This window comes from Rana temporaria, chromosome 7 (assembly GCF_905171775.1).
Source record: "Rana temporaria chromosome 7, aRanTem1.1, whole genome shotgun sequence".
NCBI lineage: Eukaryota > Metazoa > Chordata > Amphibia > Anura > Ranidae > Rana > Rana temporaria.
Window position 1 is genome coordinate 14577913 of NC_053495.1, and position 16187 is coordinate 14594099.

The window sequence follows — 16187 nt, forward strand, 5'->3', positions numbered from 1 at the left end:
CCATAAAACGCAGCCACTGTGTCATCAAACACATCCACTGTGCCCATCAAACACAACCACTGTGCCCATCAAACACAACCACTGTGCCATCAAACGCAGTCACTGTGTCATCAAACACATCCACTGTGCCCATCAAACTCATCCACTGTGCCCATCAAACGCAGTCACTGTGTTAAAACGCATCCACTGTGCCATCAAACGCAGTCACTGTGTCATCAAACACATCCACTGTGCCCATCAAACGCAGCCACTGTGCCATCAAACGCAGCCACTGTGCCATCAAACGCAGCCACTGTGCCATCAAACGCAGCCACTGGGCCCATCAAACGCAGCCACTGTGCCCATCAAACGCAGCCACTGTGCCCATCAAACGCAGCCACTGTACCCATCAATTTCTGCCACTGTGTCCATCAACTGCTGCCAGCGTGCCCATCAACTGCTGCCAGTGTGCATTCCCCACCCGCCCGGCACTTACCTTGTCTTTGTGAGGCAGCGGGTCATGGCGGCGATGGCCTCCACGCTCCTCATTGTCTTCTCCCGTCCTCTCTTCCCATCCTCTGCTATGATTGGACGCTTGATAGGCGTCCAATCACAGCGCCTGTCGTTTCAGCTAATCAGGTGCTTCCAAAAAATACCCCGTCCATTGTAATTCAGGCGCCCGGTGCCCGAAAAGGGGCCGGGCGCCTGAATTACAATGGGCGGGGTATTTTTTGGAAGCACCTGATTAGAGCCGTAGGCTCTAATAGGCGTCCAAAAAGGTGAACAGCGGGCGCCATGGTGGGTGCTCGCTGTTTACTCAGCGTTGTGTTAGGAAAACGAATGGATAACACTGAACCGTCTCTCAGCCAATCAGGTGCTCAAGTCTGTCACCCGATTGGCTGAAACGACAGGCGCTGTGATTGGACGCCTATCAAGCGTCCAATCATAGCAGAGGATGGGAAGAGAGGACGGGAGAAGATATTGAGGAGCGTGGAGGCCATCGCCGCCATGACCCGCTGCCTCACCAAGACAAGGTAAGTGCCGGGCGGGCGGGGAATGCACACTGGCAGCAGTTGATGGGCACACTGGCGGCAGTTGATGGGCACGCTAACTGCAGTTGATGGACACAGTGGCAGAAATTGATGGGCACACTGGAAGCAGTAGATAGTTTCACGCAACGCCGGAATCTATCTATTGGTGAGGAGAAAGGGGGCCGCCCCTTATGGACGCACCGTCACTGCAAGTCACACTGGATTACTGCACAGATCTGGGAGAAAAGCACAAGAGATTCAAGAATAAGACACAGGACTGATATTTAGATGATTGTTGATCTCAGAGTTCAGCAGCAAGTTGTAGATCCCAGGGACAGATGCTGAGCCTCCAGCAGAGAAGATCTTATGGACATCCTAATGGATCATAGAATAGAATATGACCAATGAGGTCATAGTAAGAAGAGCTGGCTATGTGACGATCTGCACGGATCGGAGGAGGGGAGGATGCTGAATGTTACAATGTAACCACAGGGGGGGTCTTGTGATCTCCTCGCGGTGAATGGACATTGTAATTTCCGGCTCTTCAGCAATACAGAGAACATTGTTTCCATCATGTCTGCTTCTGTCTGAACATGGAAGAGCCGTGAGGAGCTGTGAATGAAAACGACGGGATGAGACTGGAACGCCTCTAGCGCGGGATTCTGGGTAGGGATGAGCGACCATCAGAAGCCGAGGGAAAAGAATCTGTGTATTCCGGCTAGGATATAGAAATATATGCAGCTGCCATTGTTCACCTCGCCTTTTGAAAATGCTAGTTGACTGGCTGTCACACCAATCTTCTGACCCAAAGCGGAAGTTCCACCCATTTAAAAGTCAGCAGCTACAAAAAGTGTACCTGCTGACTTTTAATAATCGGACACTCACCTGTCCCACGGTTCAGCGATGCGGGCGCACAAAGCCCTCCGCTCCTCTCCTCGGTACCAGCATTCTAACTGATGGCACCCGCTGCGCATTCGCGAGCCACGCTGCACGCTGTGATTGGCCGGGCAATCTTCTGGGACCTGTTACGTGTCCCAGAAGATTACAGGGAGGGAGGGGGGAGAGGTGAACTTCCTTCCAGCGCCGCCGTGGCCCCCAGGGAGGAAGTGGGAGCTGGGTGCCTGTAAAAAACGGTACCTGCGCCTCCCCCCCAAAAAAATGACATGCCAAATGTCAGGGGGTCACCAAGCGGAAGTTGCAACACAAGATTTATGCCTTCCCTACTGACAGAACAGTGATCTGCCTTGTTTACATAGACTGTGATTCTGCCTCTGTAACGTACAGTCAGCCGGGTATTGCCAGACATCAAGTCCGGGGTATCTGTCGATCGGCTACCACTGTTAATCACAGCAGAAGCGAGCCGCCGCCCATTTGCACCCGCTACCTGGAAGTGTAGGATCACGTGTGTATATATATATATATATAATGCTCACGTGCCCATTGTAGGCACATTTGACTGTGGACACGGGTCAGCATAGGTACCCTGACCACTCTTCAGTAGGGATGAGCTTTGAGTTTGAGTCGAACGTAAGTTCGACTCGAACATTGGGTGTTCGCCAACAACATGCTGTCCGTTTTCATCAGATCGCTCCATAGGAGACAGCGGTGCCCGACAAGCCCCTCCCCGCTCAGTGAGCAGCAGGGATCTGCGGACTGATCTCCCGCTGAGCTGGCGGGAGCAGGCGGACTCCGTAGCGACGGAGTGTGATGGAGTCCGCCTCGTGTGAATGGGGCCTTAAGAGTCTTTATAAGGCTCGATTCACACCTATGCATGTTGCTTTTGAGCGTTTTTGCAGTGCTTGCTGCGTTTTTCGACATGCGTTTTTACCAAAAAAATGTTTTTATTTTAGCCAATTTTTATTTTTATTTTTTTACCTTTCCTTTAACAACAAGCTATAGACAGGTAAAAAAAAAACTCAAATCACGGCAAAATCGCGGTACTTGAATTCTATTACATGCAAAACGCTGCTTTTTTCGAGGGAAAAAAGTCCCTGACCCTTTCCAAAAACGCAGAGGCACAAAAAAGCATTGATGTGAACATGTTCCATGTTAAAAAACGTCCCTGCATTTCTGCAAAATGCATCAAAAAACGCATTACTGTGAATGGAGCCTTAAAGGGGTTGTAAAGGTAAAAAAATGTTTCCCTAAATAGCTTCCTTTACCTTAGTGCCGTCCTCCTTCACTTACCTCATCCTTCCATTTTGCTTTTAAACGTCCTTATTTCTTCTGAGAAATCCTGACTTCCTGTTCTTCTGTCTGTAACTCCACACAGTAATGCGAGGCTTTCTCCCTGGTGTGGAGAAAGCCTCTTGAGGGGGCGAGCAGGAGTGTCAGGACGCTCTCTACTTTGCAGATAGAGAAAGGAGCTGTGTGTTAGTGGGCGTCCTGACTCTCCCGTAGTCCAAGGGTGGGGGGCGAGCACGACACTCCACACCAGGGAGAAAGCCTCGCATTACTGTGTGGAGTTACAGACAGAAGAACAGGAAGTGAGGATTTCTCAGAAGAAATAAGGACATTTAAAAGCAAAATGGAAGGATGAGGTAAGTGAAGGGTAAAGGAAGATATTTAGGGATTTTTTTTTTTTACCTTTACAACCCCTTTAAGGGATGACGTAGACACTTTCACCTTTGTTCCAGCAATCAGTTGGCAAGCAGGAGTCAGGCTTTCTCTTTTGTTGGTTCTTGCTGGAGGGCGGGGAGATAATCATACCGGTTGTGTTACCTGGATCTGGCAGCAGTTGTAATTGTTCAGCTGACTGTGATAGGTAAAGACTTCACACGCCCGAATAATTGTGTCTAAGCTGAGTGTGTATCTCATGTGTAAAGCGCCGCTCTGGGCAGGTGAGGTTGTGGAGCGCGGCTCGTTATAATTTATAAATGACCTATTAGAACGCGGGGCTCAGCAAAAACGCGGCTCAAAGTCCTTTAGCACACTAAGAACAGGCGAGGAAGTGTTCGCGTGACCAGCCGGGCTCCTCGCCGCCTCTGTGGGAAGTAAAGGACGCAATAAAACCTCACCGCCGGGACTTGCGTTTTATAGGTAGGAGTGCAACGTGTGCGTATAGGTATTTACTTTCATTATGTCACCTGATTGTACAATTGATTGTCAAATCATCAAGACACTCAGCAAGGACGGCTTGTTTCTGGCTGCGTTCTGCTGACAGTCAAATCCTACTGGACATCTTACAGCCTTATGCTGGCCATACACTATACGAAAAATCGGGCGTAATTCAGTCGTTCAGACAGTTCGTTCTTCGAACAGTTAATGGGCACAAAATCGATAATCGTTGGGTTGGGTCGTTTTTTGAGCCAAAAAAAAGGACAAGTTTGGAAATTTTCTGCCGAACGAACGATAAATCGGAAGGTTAATGTGTTTCCCGTCCGAAATTTCTGCACTAGGTATATGTAAAAAAAACAAACCAAATTATTATTTTTTATTTATGTCCACTCAACGATTTATCGGTCATTACATGATGGCATTATAGTTTGCGCTCACGGCCGAACGTTCGTTTGACCGATTTTTCGTAAAGTGTATGGCCAGTAAGGATGAGCTCCGGCGTGTTCGCATTGAACACGTGCGGAGCCCGCCAGGAAGTCGGCACCCGCGCTGCGCTAATCACAGCCAGGCAGACATTTCCCGATCTCTGCAGCCGAGCATCGGGAAATGTCTGCCTGGCTGTGATTAGCGCAGCGTGGGTGCCGACTTCCTGGCGGGCTCCGCACGTGTTCAATGCGAACACGCCGGAGCTCATCCTTAATGGCCAGCATAAGGCTCGATTCACACCTATGTATGTTGCTTTTGAGCATTTTTGCGGTGCTTGCTGCGTTTTTCGACACACGGTTTTACAACAATTTTTTTTTTTTTTTTACCACGATTTGCGTTTTTTTTTTTTTTTTTTTTTTTTTTTTTTTTTTTATTCATTATTTTTTTTGGGGGCAGGAATTTACATTTTTAACATTTCCTTTAACAACCAGATATAAACAGGTAAACAAAAAAAAACGCAAATCGCAGTAAAAACACAGTACTTGCATTTTGGATGCGGATCCATTGAATTCCATTACATTCAAAACGCTGCTTTTTGCAGGAAAAAAAAAGTCCACGACCCTTTCCAAAAACGCAGAGGCACAAAAAAGCATTGATGTGAACATGTTCCATAGGAAACCATGTTACAAAATTTCCCTGCATTTCTGCAAAATGCATAAAAAATGCATAAGTGTGAATGGAGCCTTAGCTTGCAGATGCTGACGAGTGTTGCATCCAGCAAGCATTTAGGCCAGGTTCACACCTATGCGAATTGAGTGCGGCTTAAACCGCATCCAATTCGCAGAACATTTCAAAATACATTGTTTTCAATGAGGCTGATTCACATATGTGCGATGCATTCGCACTGCGCATTGCCGGAAAACCGTGTGCGTTTTTTAGGCATTGCGGTGCGGCTCAGGTGTGAATTCAGACCCATTATCTTCTATGGGTACGCAGCTGATTCGCAGATGTGTTCATTTCTCTTCAGGATTTGTCTCATTCAGCTCAATACACTTCCCCCCTCCCCCTCCTCTCTCCCAGGTCTCCAAATTCGCAGCTAAAACGCAATGGATCTGCTGAACACTTCTCTTATCTCTCTGCAGAGATAAGAGAGCCGAAATTGTACAGATAACAACCGCTTTAAATGACAGCACAATGTCTGCTGGGGCTGCTGACATCAAATTCAAGATGGCAGCACCCAACCGCAGTCTCAGGGCTTTTGGAGATCTACACAAGGGAAGCTTTTACAAAATATGAAATACATGAAATGCACATCTACTCTTAGGCTGTATTCACACCTGAGCGTCGGTCGTTAGGCGTTTTTTTTTGGCGTTTTGTCGCGCGTATTCATGCGTTTGCATACAGCGTTGTCCGACGTTTTTGTACTTTGACGTTTTTTATTTTAGCCAATAGGAAAAACTATCATCTTTTCATCACTTGTTGCTATGTTTGTAGATTTTTTTAATCTTCTGCATGGGCGACAAGTTCTATTGATTAAAGCGACGAAACGCCCGTAGCAAACGCCCGTTGTCGCGCAAGTCGCTTGAATCGAGCGTTTGCATTACTTTCTATCGGAAATGGAAACGCTCAAATACGCCCAAACCGCCCGATACGCGCGACAAAAAAGGGTCCGGAACTTTTTTTGGCTACAGGCGATGGGCGTCAGGCGCATCAGCGTTCAGATGTGAACCATCCCCATAGACTTTCATGTATTTTGGTCCCTCTGGCGTTTGTGAGCGTTGCGCTACAGGCGACAAAACGCCTAGGTGTGAATGGGCTCTTATGGGGAGATTGTTGTTGTATGGAGTGGTCTGGTGACAGGTTCTCTTTAAATTGAAGCTCCATTCTTTCAAATAGGAAAAAATATCCCCTTCCAGGTCTCCAAGTCTCCTGTCTCCCAAGTCTCCTGTCTCCCAGGTCTCCCAGGTCTTCCAGGTCTCCAGGTCTCCTGTCTCCCAGGTCTCCTGTCTCCCAGGTCTCCTGTCTCCCAGGTCTCCTGTCTCCCAGGTCTCCTGTCTCCCAGGTCTCCTGTCTCCCAGGTCACCAGGTCTCCTGTCTCCCAGGTCACCAGGTCTCCTGTCTCCCAGGTCACCAGGTCTCCTGTCTACCAGGTCTCCAGGTCTCCTGTCTCCTGTCTACCAGGTCTCCTGTATCCAGGTCTCCTGGTCTCCTGTATCCTAGTCTCCAGGTCTCCTTTCTCCAGGTCTCCTTTCTCCAGGTCTCCTTTCTCCAGGTCTCCTTTCTCCAGGTCTCCTGTCTCCAGGTCTCCTGTATGACATCAGATGGTAATACTGAATAATTCTGTAATCTGTGAGTATATCTGTACCTTGCACACAGCTATTCTCTTTATTCAGTCGGCTTCTTACAAAATTATTTTTTGAAGTTTTGTGATAGGAGGGTGTACCCGGGCCCAGAATGGCGGGCCCCCCCAGTCCTGATCATGGAATGAAGCAGCTGGCGCTGAGTGAAGCAGAACTGGAGGAACTCGCTCCCAGATCTCAGGATGATGGACCCCGGCTGATCTCCAGAATGAAGAAGAGCCTCCGGTGAGCACTAATATAATAACATAGCAATGCATATGGGCGTAATAGTGATGGCGAACCTCATCACCCCAGATGTTTTGGAACTACATTTCCCATGATGCTCAGGCACTCTGCAGTGTAGTGGAGCATCATGGGAAATGTAGTTCCAAAACATCTGGGGTGCCAAGGTTTGCCACCACTGCCCGTGTGTGTGTGTGTGTGTGTGTGTAAGGGATCACTATCTGTTCAAATCAGCCCTTCTAGTTTGGGCTTCTTTCTGTACAATACATCTTCTAGCTGCTGCAGGCTGGCAGTGGATAATCGTAATAACACTAAGGTTGCACATACAGAGGCCTGGATTCACAAAGCACTTGCGCCCACGTATACGCCTCGAGATACGCCGCGTAAGTGCAAATATGCGCCGTCGTATCTGTGCGCCGTGCCCACAAAACTAGATACGCCTGAAAATAGGCTTCATCCGACCGACGTAACTTTTTACGCACGAAACCCTGACCCAGAATCAGGTCGTCTACGAATGATTTAGCACCGGTTCCCAACGAACATGCGATGCGCTCCGGGAGAGAGGCGGCCCGCTTCCGTCTGCGCTCCGGTCCCGAGGCGAGCGGCACTACGCGCCGGCCCCCGCCCCGGCGAAGGGGTGGTGGGGGCCGGCTATCCCAGGCCAACCTGGGCTCCGCGGCACTGCGGTATCGTCACCTTTAGGGGGGATTCTGACTTAGAGGCGTTCAGTCATAATCCCACAGATGGTAGCTTCGCCCCATTGGCTCCTCAGCCAATCGACCGACGTAACTTGCCGGCGTAGAGTGGGCGCATATTTACGCTGGACGTATTTGGCGCTCCCATTGATTTTCTATTCACATATGCAAATGAGGGAGATACACCGATTCACGAACGTACGTTCGTCCGACGCAGTGCGCGTAAAGTCATACGTCCGGCGCAAAGTTATGCCCCATAAAGGAGGTGTAACTCAGCACCTCCATGCAAAGGGAACACAAGCCGACGTATTTTACGTAGTTTACGTTGGACGTGAATATGACTAGGCGTAGGTTACGTTCACGCCGTAGGCAGTGATCTGGCGTATATTAGGGAGTATTTCTGACGTGATTGTGAGCATGCGCACTGGGATGCGTCCACGGGACGGCGCATGCGCAGTTGGCGAATCGTATCTGTCTGGCACTCGGCCCATCATTTGCATGGGGTCACACCACATTAGCATGGCTCACGCCCACTTCCACTAACGCCGACTTGCGCCTGAGAAACCCAGTGCAGATTTGGGAAGAAGTGCTTCGTGAATCCAGTGCTTGCCTCTCTGCGCTGCGTCGGCGTAGCGTAAAGGAGATACGCTACGGCGGCATAAATATGCGCCAGTGTCTGTGAATCCGGGCCAAAGTCTTGACTCTGGAAATGCATTACCTTTAGTGAACACGGATAAAAAATTTTGAGCTGGCAGTTTTTCCCATTCCATACAATATTTAGGATACAGCTGGGTTTCTATTATACATGTATTAGACTGCTGATCATCCCTCACATACGTCTCTTCTTCTTCTGAGAGAGAATATCATCTTTTATATCATCTTTTTTCTGCTTGGATCTTTTATGGGAAAGGTCGTTGTCTGTCTAATGAGAAGCATTGAGGAGGAAACGCCAGCTGATTACCAGAGGGCTGCATATGGGTTTAACCCATAAGGAACTTATTTTATCATCTCATTGGACTTAGTATTTTTCATAAGTGTTGCTATTTATACTCACTGTGTATGATTTATATTATTAACATTCACACTGTACTCACTCAGCACTAGTTAATACTAGCGCTATCACTTATTCATTTCATATTAATTTGGTTTTGTTCACCTATTTAGATACGCAGCTCTTATTATTTGATATATTTTTTGCTGTTTTTTTTCCACTTTTTGTTTTATATATGGTAGCGCAGTAGTACCATTCCTCTTTACACATATTATTCATGTATTGCTTTCTATGTGTTTATTACGTCTTGATCACCCCGCCGGTAATGTGACGGGAGGATTGTCTCATCCAGACATATGTCGGTGTAGCCGGCGTGGAATTCTCACAGCACCGGAGGTTTTAGCTCCAACAACTGAGCCGTGTATTCCCCAGCGTCCTCCTCGTTTCAGCCTGTTGTTTTAATTAATCTTGGCGAGGGAATAGCGTGGAGATAATTCTAGGTGCGCCTATTAACCTGCTCCGCTCGCGCTGCCTTTCTTTGTATTCCAGATGTTCTGGGACGGTCCTGAAATCCCTTCTCCTGAAATTTATTCCGATACTTAGTTGGCTGCCGAGATATCCTGTGAAAGAGTGGCTGTTGGGGGATGTAATATCCGGGATCAGTGTTGGTATCATCCAACTCCCACAAGGTACAGAATTTAGGCTATAAAGAGAACCAGTCATGATTGGGTTTATGCAAGAATTTGAGCATTCGGGCTAAAATGATTACCACATTTGCCCCAATAGTTTTACTTACTTTGGCTCTCCATCTTGGGAGTTGGGTTCAGAGATCGCCTGAAATCTGAGAGGCGCTGCGCTGTCAACTGCCTGACCGCAAGCCTTCCAGCTTCTGATTGTGTAACATGCTACCCAGGGCTCGAGTCCTGCAGGAACGCCTAGGAACGGCGTCCCTGCACTTTTTTCAAAGCAGAAACGCTGTTCCCTTTGCAGAAATAGAGCAGCCTCGAGCCGATCCTTGCCCAGCATCACCGCACTAGTGAAGGACTCGAGTCACTGTCAGGGGCAGGCGAACTGAGCCGAGCAGACTCGGAGCTCCTCCTCCAGGCTCCGACCTCGCCTGCCACCTGTCCTTCAGTACAAGGCCGGTTGCATGTGACATCATGTGACTTCTCTGTCCGGCAGAACCGTCACCTTTGGTTGGACTGCAAGCCGCAATCCCAACCCTGCACTGCTCTCTTGCTTCTGGATAGCCTCTCAAACAGCCTAGCAGCCAGATGTGCCTGGGATAGGCCCCGTCTCCGGCCTAGCAGCCCGGGCAATACAACACACGTCCACTCGGACAGCCGTCCAGATGGCACGGAACATAGATCACTTGACTCTACCCAAATATATAAGCGCTCCCAGCAGGCCAAGGGATTCAAGAAAACCCCTGCCCGTTGGCTGAGATACCCCATATACCCATAACCTGACCTTGGGTTGCCCTTCTCTAGTACCACCAAGCACTCGGCCACCTAATGGTAGAAGAGAAAAGTGCAACAAGGCCAAACGTGGAGAAATCCATCAATCAACCAGGATAACTACTCCTGGCAAGGAAATTTTGTGAGGCGCTCCCTGCCTAAACTACAGGGTGATACAAAAGTTTACAGCACCCCCTGCCACGTTCCGAGATGTTTGAGGACAAGAAAATGTCTTAGCAGATGTTTAATTCCTTACCTAAGTATAAATCTATATAATTTTAAATTTGGTTTCTGTTTTTGATGTTCTGTAGGTTTAGCGTACGCCTTGCTGGCCGGGGTCCCCCCTGTCTTTGGTCTTTACTCATCATTCTATCCTGTAATTCTTTACACCATATTCGGCACATCCCGACACATCTCCGCAGGTAAGTACAATGCTCTTGGTGTCTGTATCCATTTTTTTTCCAATAATTATTTATTTAATAAAATATGCCTGTAGGTCATTTGACATTTTTTATTTGCTCTACCAGATTATCATGCTTAAAGTTCATGAACCGTTATCTGGTGTGGTTGCTGTTGTAGTATAGGTGGTAATATGTTGGGTGTTATATATACATCTATATCACTACATTGGTGCCGTGACCCGGATGACATATATAGTGCCAGTCCTCTTCCAGTTAAAATAATACCCGGCATCATTCCACCCACATCCCGTAAGGGCAAGACATGAAGGCTTTGCTCCTTAGGTGTGTGTCATCAACCCACTGTGGTCTCACAGGAGAATGCTGCAGGGAAATTGTCCACTGCTGGAGGAAAGAGGAGAATGAAGACCTAAACTTGCCAACATTATGGTCCAGGATCCCCCACTTTTCTGGTTGGGTGCACCAAAATTATGCCCACCTTGCAGGTTAGTCCTGCCCAGGCCCTGCCTTTAAATATGCAAGGACCACCCATCATTAGACATGTGCAATTCGTTTAGTTCCGAATTGGTTTTTCAACAAATTTTGACAAATTCGTTAATTCCGAAATGTCCTAATTTTTTAATTTTCGAATTTCGGAAAAAAGCTAAAAAACGAATAAAACGAAAATGAATGAATTTTTCAGCAGTGCACATGTCTACCCATTTTTTTTTTATTCTTTCCCCTACAGGGACTTTTGCCGTCATCTCTGTGATGGTTGGAAGTGTGACAGAGTCCCTGGCACCATCTGACAGTTTTTTGATACCGGGCAATGACTCTATGGTGGATGAGGAAGCCAGGGATGCTGCCAGGGTTCAGGTGGCATCAGCCTTAACGTTGTTGGTTGGAATATTTCAGGTAAGGATTGCATCATATTGAGAGTTTGTGTGTGTGTGTGTGTGTGTGTATATATACTGTATTTATTGGCGTATAACACTCACTTTTTTACCCTGAAAATAGAGGGTAAACTGTGCCTGCGTGGTATACACAGGGGGCTGTGGATTTTTTTTCCTGAAGCTTCCCTCTTAAAGTTAGGGTGCGTGTTATACGCGGATAAATATGTGTGTGTGTGTGTGTGTGTGTGTGTGTGTGTGTATAAACACTTTTTATATATACTATATTGTCAAAAGTATTGGGACGCCTGCCTTTATACACACATGGGGCCAAGATCCACATAGCGAGTACGCCGGCGTATCTACTGATACGCCGGCTTACTTTCAAATTACCCGCTTCGTATCTTTAGTTTGAATCCTCAAACCAAGATACGACGGCTTCTGGGTTCGATCCGCCAGGCGTGCGGCTTCGGATCGTAGGTGCGAAACTTCGGCGCCCGCTGGGTGGAGTTTGCGTCATTTTCCGCTTTGGGTATGCAAATGAGCTTTTTCCGATGATACACGAACGTACGCGCGGCAGTCGCATTCTCTTACGTCGTCTTTAGTCTGCTTTTTCCGGCGTATAGATAGACTTGCGCAAGTCGTCCGTGAATAGGGATGGACGTAAGTCACGTCTAAGTTAAAAAAATGACGTCGTTGCAACGTCATTTCACGCAAAGCACGGCGGGAAATTTTGAAACGAAGCATGCGCAGTTCAATCGGCGCGGGGACGCGCTTCATTTAAATGAATCACGCCCCCTACCCGCCGATTTGAATTCCGCCGCCAGAAATACACTACGCCGCCGTAACTTACGGCGCAAAATCTTTGAGGATTTGAAAGTACGCCAGGTAAGGTACGGCGGCGTAGCGTTTCTCTGATACGCGGCGCAAGTGTAAATGTCTGTGGATCTGGCACATGAACTTTAATGGCATCCCAGTCTTAGTCCGTAGGGTTCAATATTGAGTTGGCCAACTCTATGCAGCTATAACAGCTTCAACTCTTCTGAGAAGGCCGTCCACAAGGTTTAGGAGTGTGTCTATGGGAATGTTTGACCATTCTTCCAGAAGCGCATTTGTGAGGTCAGGCACTGATTTTGGACGGGAAGGCCTTGCTCCACCCCAAACTCGCTCATCCGTGTCTTTATGGACCTTGCTTTGTGCACTGGTGTGCAGTCATGTTAGAACAGGAAGGGTCCGTCCCCAAACTGTTCCCACAAAGTTGGGAGCATGAAATTGTCCAAAATGTCTTGGTGTGCTGACGCCTTAAGAGTTCCCTTCACTGGAACTAAGGGGCCAAACCCCACACCATAATCCCCCCTCCACCAAATGATTTGGACCAGGGCACAAAGCAAGGTCCATAAAGACATGGATGAGCGAGTTTGAGGCGGAGGAACTTGACTGGCCTGCATAGAGTCCTGACCTCAACCCGATAGAACACCTTTGAGATGAAATAGAGTGGAGACTACGAGCCAGGCCTTCTCATCCACATCAGCGCCTGACCTCACAAATGTGCTTCTGGAAGAATGGTCACACATTCCCATAGACACTCCTAAACCTTGTGGACGGCCTTCCCAGAAGAGTTGCGGCTGTTATAGCCGCAAAGGATAGGTCAACTCAATATTGTACCCTACGGACTTAGACTGGGATGCCATTAAAGTTCATGTGTCTGTAAAGGAAGGTGTCCCGATACTTTTGACAATATAGAGTGTGTGTGTATATGTATGTGTTATATATATATATATATATATATATATATAAATGTATGTGTGTGTGTATATGTGTGTATGTATGTGTGTGTATATATATATATATATATATATATATAATATATATATATATATATATATATATATATATATATATATATATATATATATTCTATCCCTTTTAGAATGTAAGCTCTATGAGCAAGGCCCTTCTGTATTGAATTGTAATTGTGCTGTGTAAACTGTTGTCGCTATATAACTCATATATAATAATTTTATATATATTTTTTTTTTTTACCTCCCTGTCTCTGTTGGCAGATCTTGTTGGGTTTGATGCAGTTTGGCTTTGTGGTGATGTACCTTTCGGAGCCTCTGATTCGCGGTTACACCAGCGCAGCGGCTGTTCACGTGGTTGTGTCGCAGGTTAAGAGCATTCTGGGAGTAAATATCAGCCAACGGAGCCACCCGCTGTCTCTCATCTATGTAAGACCCTATAATGGTGGTATAAAGCTGCCATATAACTTGTCATATATTACCTGCACTATGGGGGGGGGGGGCCTGGGGGGGATTAAAAGTAACCAATCAGCTTCCAGGTTTAAGCCTAGGTCAGGGATCCTCAAACTACAGCCCTCCAGCTGTTGTGGAACTACACATCCCATGAGGCATTGTAAAACTCTGACATTCACAGACATGACTCGGCATGATGGGAATTGTAGTTACTGAACAACTGGAGGGCCGTAGTTTGAAGACCCGTGACTTAGGTTCACACTGACAGCAGGAAAAAAAAGTTAGTTATAAAGGCCCAGATTCTCAAAGGAGATACGACGGCGTATCTCTGAGTCTGGGCCGTCGTATCTCTGAGTCTGGGCCGTCGTATCTCTGAGTCTGGGCCGTCGTATCTCTGAGTCTGGGCCGTCGTATCTCTGCGCCTGATTCTTAGAATCAGTTCCGCATAGATTTGTATTAGATCCGACCGGCGTAAGTCTCTTACACCGTCGGATCTTAACTGCATATTTACGCTGGCTGCTAGGGGCGTGTACGCTGATTTACGCCTAGAAATATGTAAATCAGCTAGATATGCAAATTCGCGAACGTACGCCCGGCCGACACAGTACAGATACGCCGTTTACGTTAGGCTTTTCCCGGCTCAAAGTTACCCCTGCTATATGAGGCGTACCAATGTTAAGTATGGACGTCGTTCCCGCGTCGAATTTTGAAAATTTTACGTCGTTTGCGTAAGTCGTCCGTGAATGGGGCTGGACGTAATTTACGTTCAAGTCGAAACCAATACGTCCTTGCGGCGTACTTTGGAGCAATGCGCACTGGGATATGTCCACGGACGGCACATGCGCCGTTCGTAAAAAGCGTCATATACGTGGGGGTCACATAACATTTACATAACACACGACAACATCTTCCACATTTGAATTAGGCGGGCTTACGCCGGCCTATTTACGCTACGCCGCCGCAACTTGCGAAGTGCTTTGAGAATACAGCACTTGCCCGTCTAAGTTGCGGAGGCGTAACGTAAATAGGATACGTTACGCCCGCTCAAAGATACGCCGCTGTACGTGAATCTGGGCCAAAGACTTTTATTGGCTGATGTGTTATTGGACTTTTTTCCACGTATGAAGTCATTTATTAAATTGCAACGTACTGTACCCAAAGAAACCAATCAGAATCTTTCTTATAATGGTAAGTAAACTCTGATTGGCTCCTATTGGTTATGGCGTGTTGGGTTAAGCAATTTGCTCCTTGCACTATTTTTTTTTACTCTTCCACTTCAGACCATTGTGAATATCTGCAGCCAGCTGCCCAAGACAAACGTCGCCTCTCTCCTCATCGGTCTCATCGCCATCGCCGTCCTGTTCGCAGTGAAGTTCCTGAACGAGAAATATATTTCGAAGATTCGATTTCCTATACCGATCGAGTTAATCACGGTGAGGCTTCCAGCAGAAAAATATTTCATTCCAAACATGCAAGGTTTCACAATACACGGCGCAGCAGTACGAATCCTAAACCTGGATGTCTTTAGGGCCGTTCACACCATAGAAAAATGATAGGCCTCTATTTACGTACCCCGGCGTAAGTGCGGGCGGGAGTAGCGTATCGTATTTACGCTACGCCGCTGCAACTTAGAGAGGCAAGTGCTGTATTCACAAAGCACTTGCGTCCTAAGTTACGGCTGCGTAGCGTAAATTTGCCGGCGTAAGCGCGCCTAATTCAAATTGGGAAGAGGTGGGCGTGTTTTATGCAAATAAAGCATGACCCCACGTAAATGACGTTTTGCACGTACGGCGCATGCGCCGTCCGTGGACGTATCCCAGTGCGCATGCGTCGGATAGAATGCCTAAGATACGTCGAACACTGCCTACGACGTGAACGTAACTTACGCACAGCCCTATTCGCGTACGACTTACGCAAACGACGTAAAAAGATACGCTTGTTCCGAAGTCCATACTTTGCATGGGCTGCGCCACCTACAGACCTGCTTTATCTTTACGCCGGCGTATGTCTTACGTAAGCGGCGTAACTAATTGTGACGGACGTACGTTCGTGAATCAGCGTGTTCTTGCTCATTTGCATATTCAACGTGGAAAACAACGGAAGCGCCACCTAGCGGCCAGCGTAAATATGCACCCTAAGATACGACGGCGTAGGAGACTTGCGCCGCTCGTATCTTTGCCAAATTTAAGCGTATCTGGTTTCCAGAATACGCTTAAATATACGACGGCGCAGATTCGGACTTACGACGGCGTATCTACTGATACGCCGACGTAAGTCTCTGAGAATCTGGCCCATAGACTGCTTGTCTTTTGAAGCTGATGTTTAGGGATGGACTATTTTATATTGATCCAGCTTGGACTAATGTATTTATGGATATACAGTGAGGGGAAAAAAAAGTATTTGATCCCCTACTGATTTTGTATGTTTGC

General features: G+C 47.4%; 1 protein-coding gene across 3 annotated transcripts in view; it reads left to right on the forward strand.

The window, feature by feature from the left end:
* The first annotated feature begins 3658 nt into the window (after window positions 1-3658).
* Window positions 3659-16187, forward strand: part of LOC120945081 (solute carrier family 26 member 6-like) — a 41981-nt gene continuing 29452 nt past the window's right edge. The window contains exons 1-7 of one of the 3 annotated variants that reach the window (XM_040358943.1): window positions 3659-3774; window positions 6916-7078; window positions 9311-9450; window positions 10530-10640; window positions 11365-11531; window positions 13570-13734; window positions 15039-15191. In XM_040358943.1, the coding sequence (XP_040214877.1) occupies window positions 6948-7078; window positions 9311-9450; window positions 10530-10640; window positions 11365-11531; window positions 13570-13734; window positions 15039-15191 (867 nt within the window). In that variant the 5' untranslated portion in view covers window positions 3659-3774; window positions 6916-6947. Of the gene's footprint in view, window positions 4050-6915; window positions 7079-9310; window positions 9451-10529; window positions 10641-11364; window positions 11532-13569; window positions 13735-15038; window positions 15192-16187 lie in introns of all 3 variants that reach the window. The other 2 variants (XM_040358942.1, XM_040358941.1) reach the window with 2 other exon arrangements.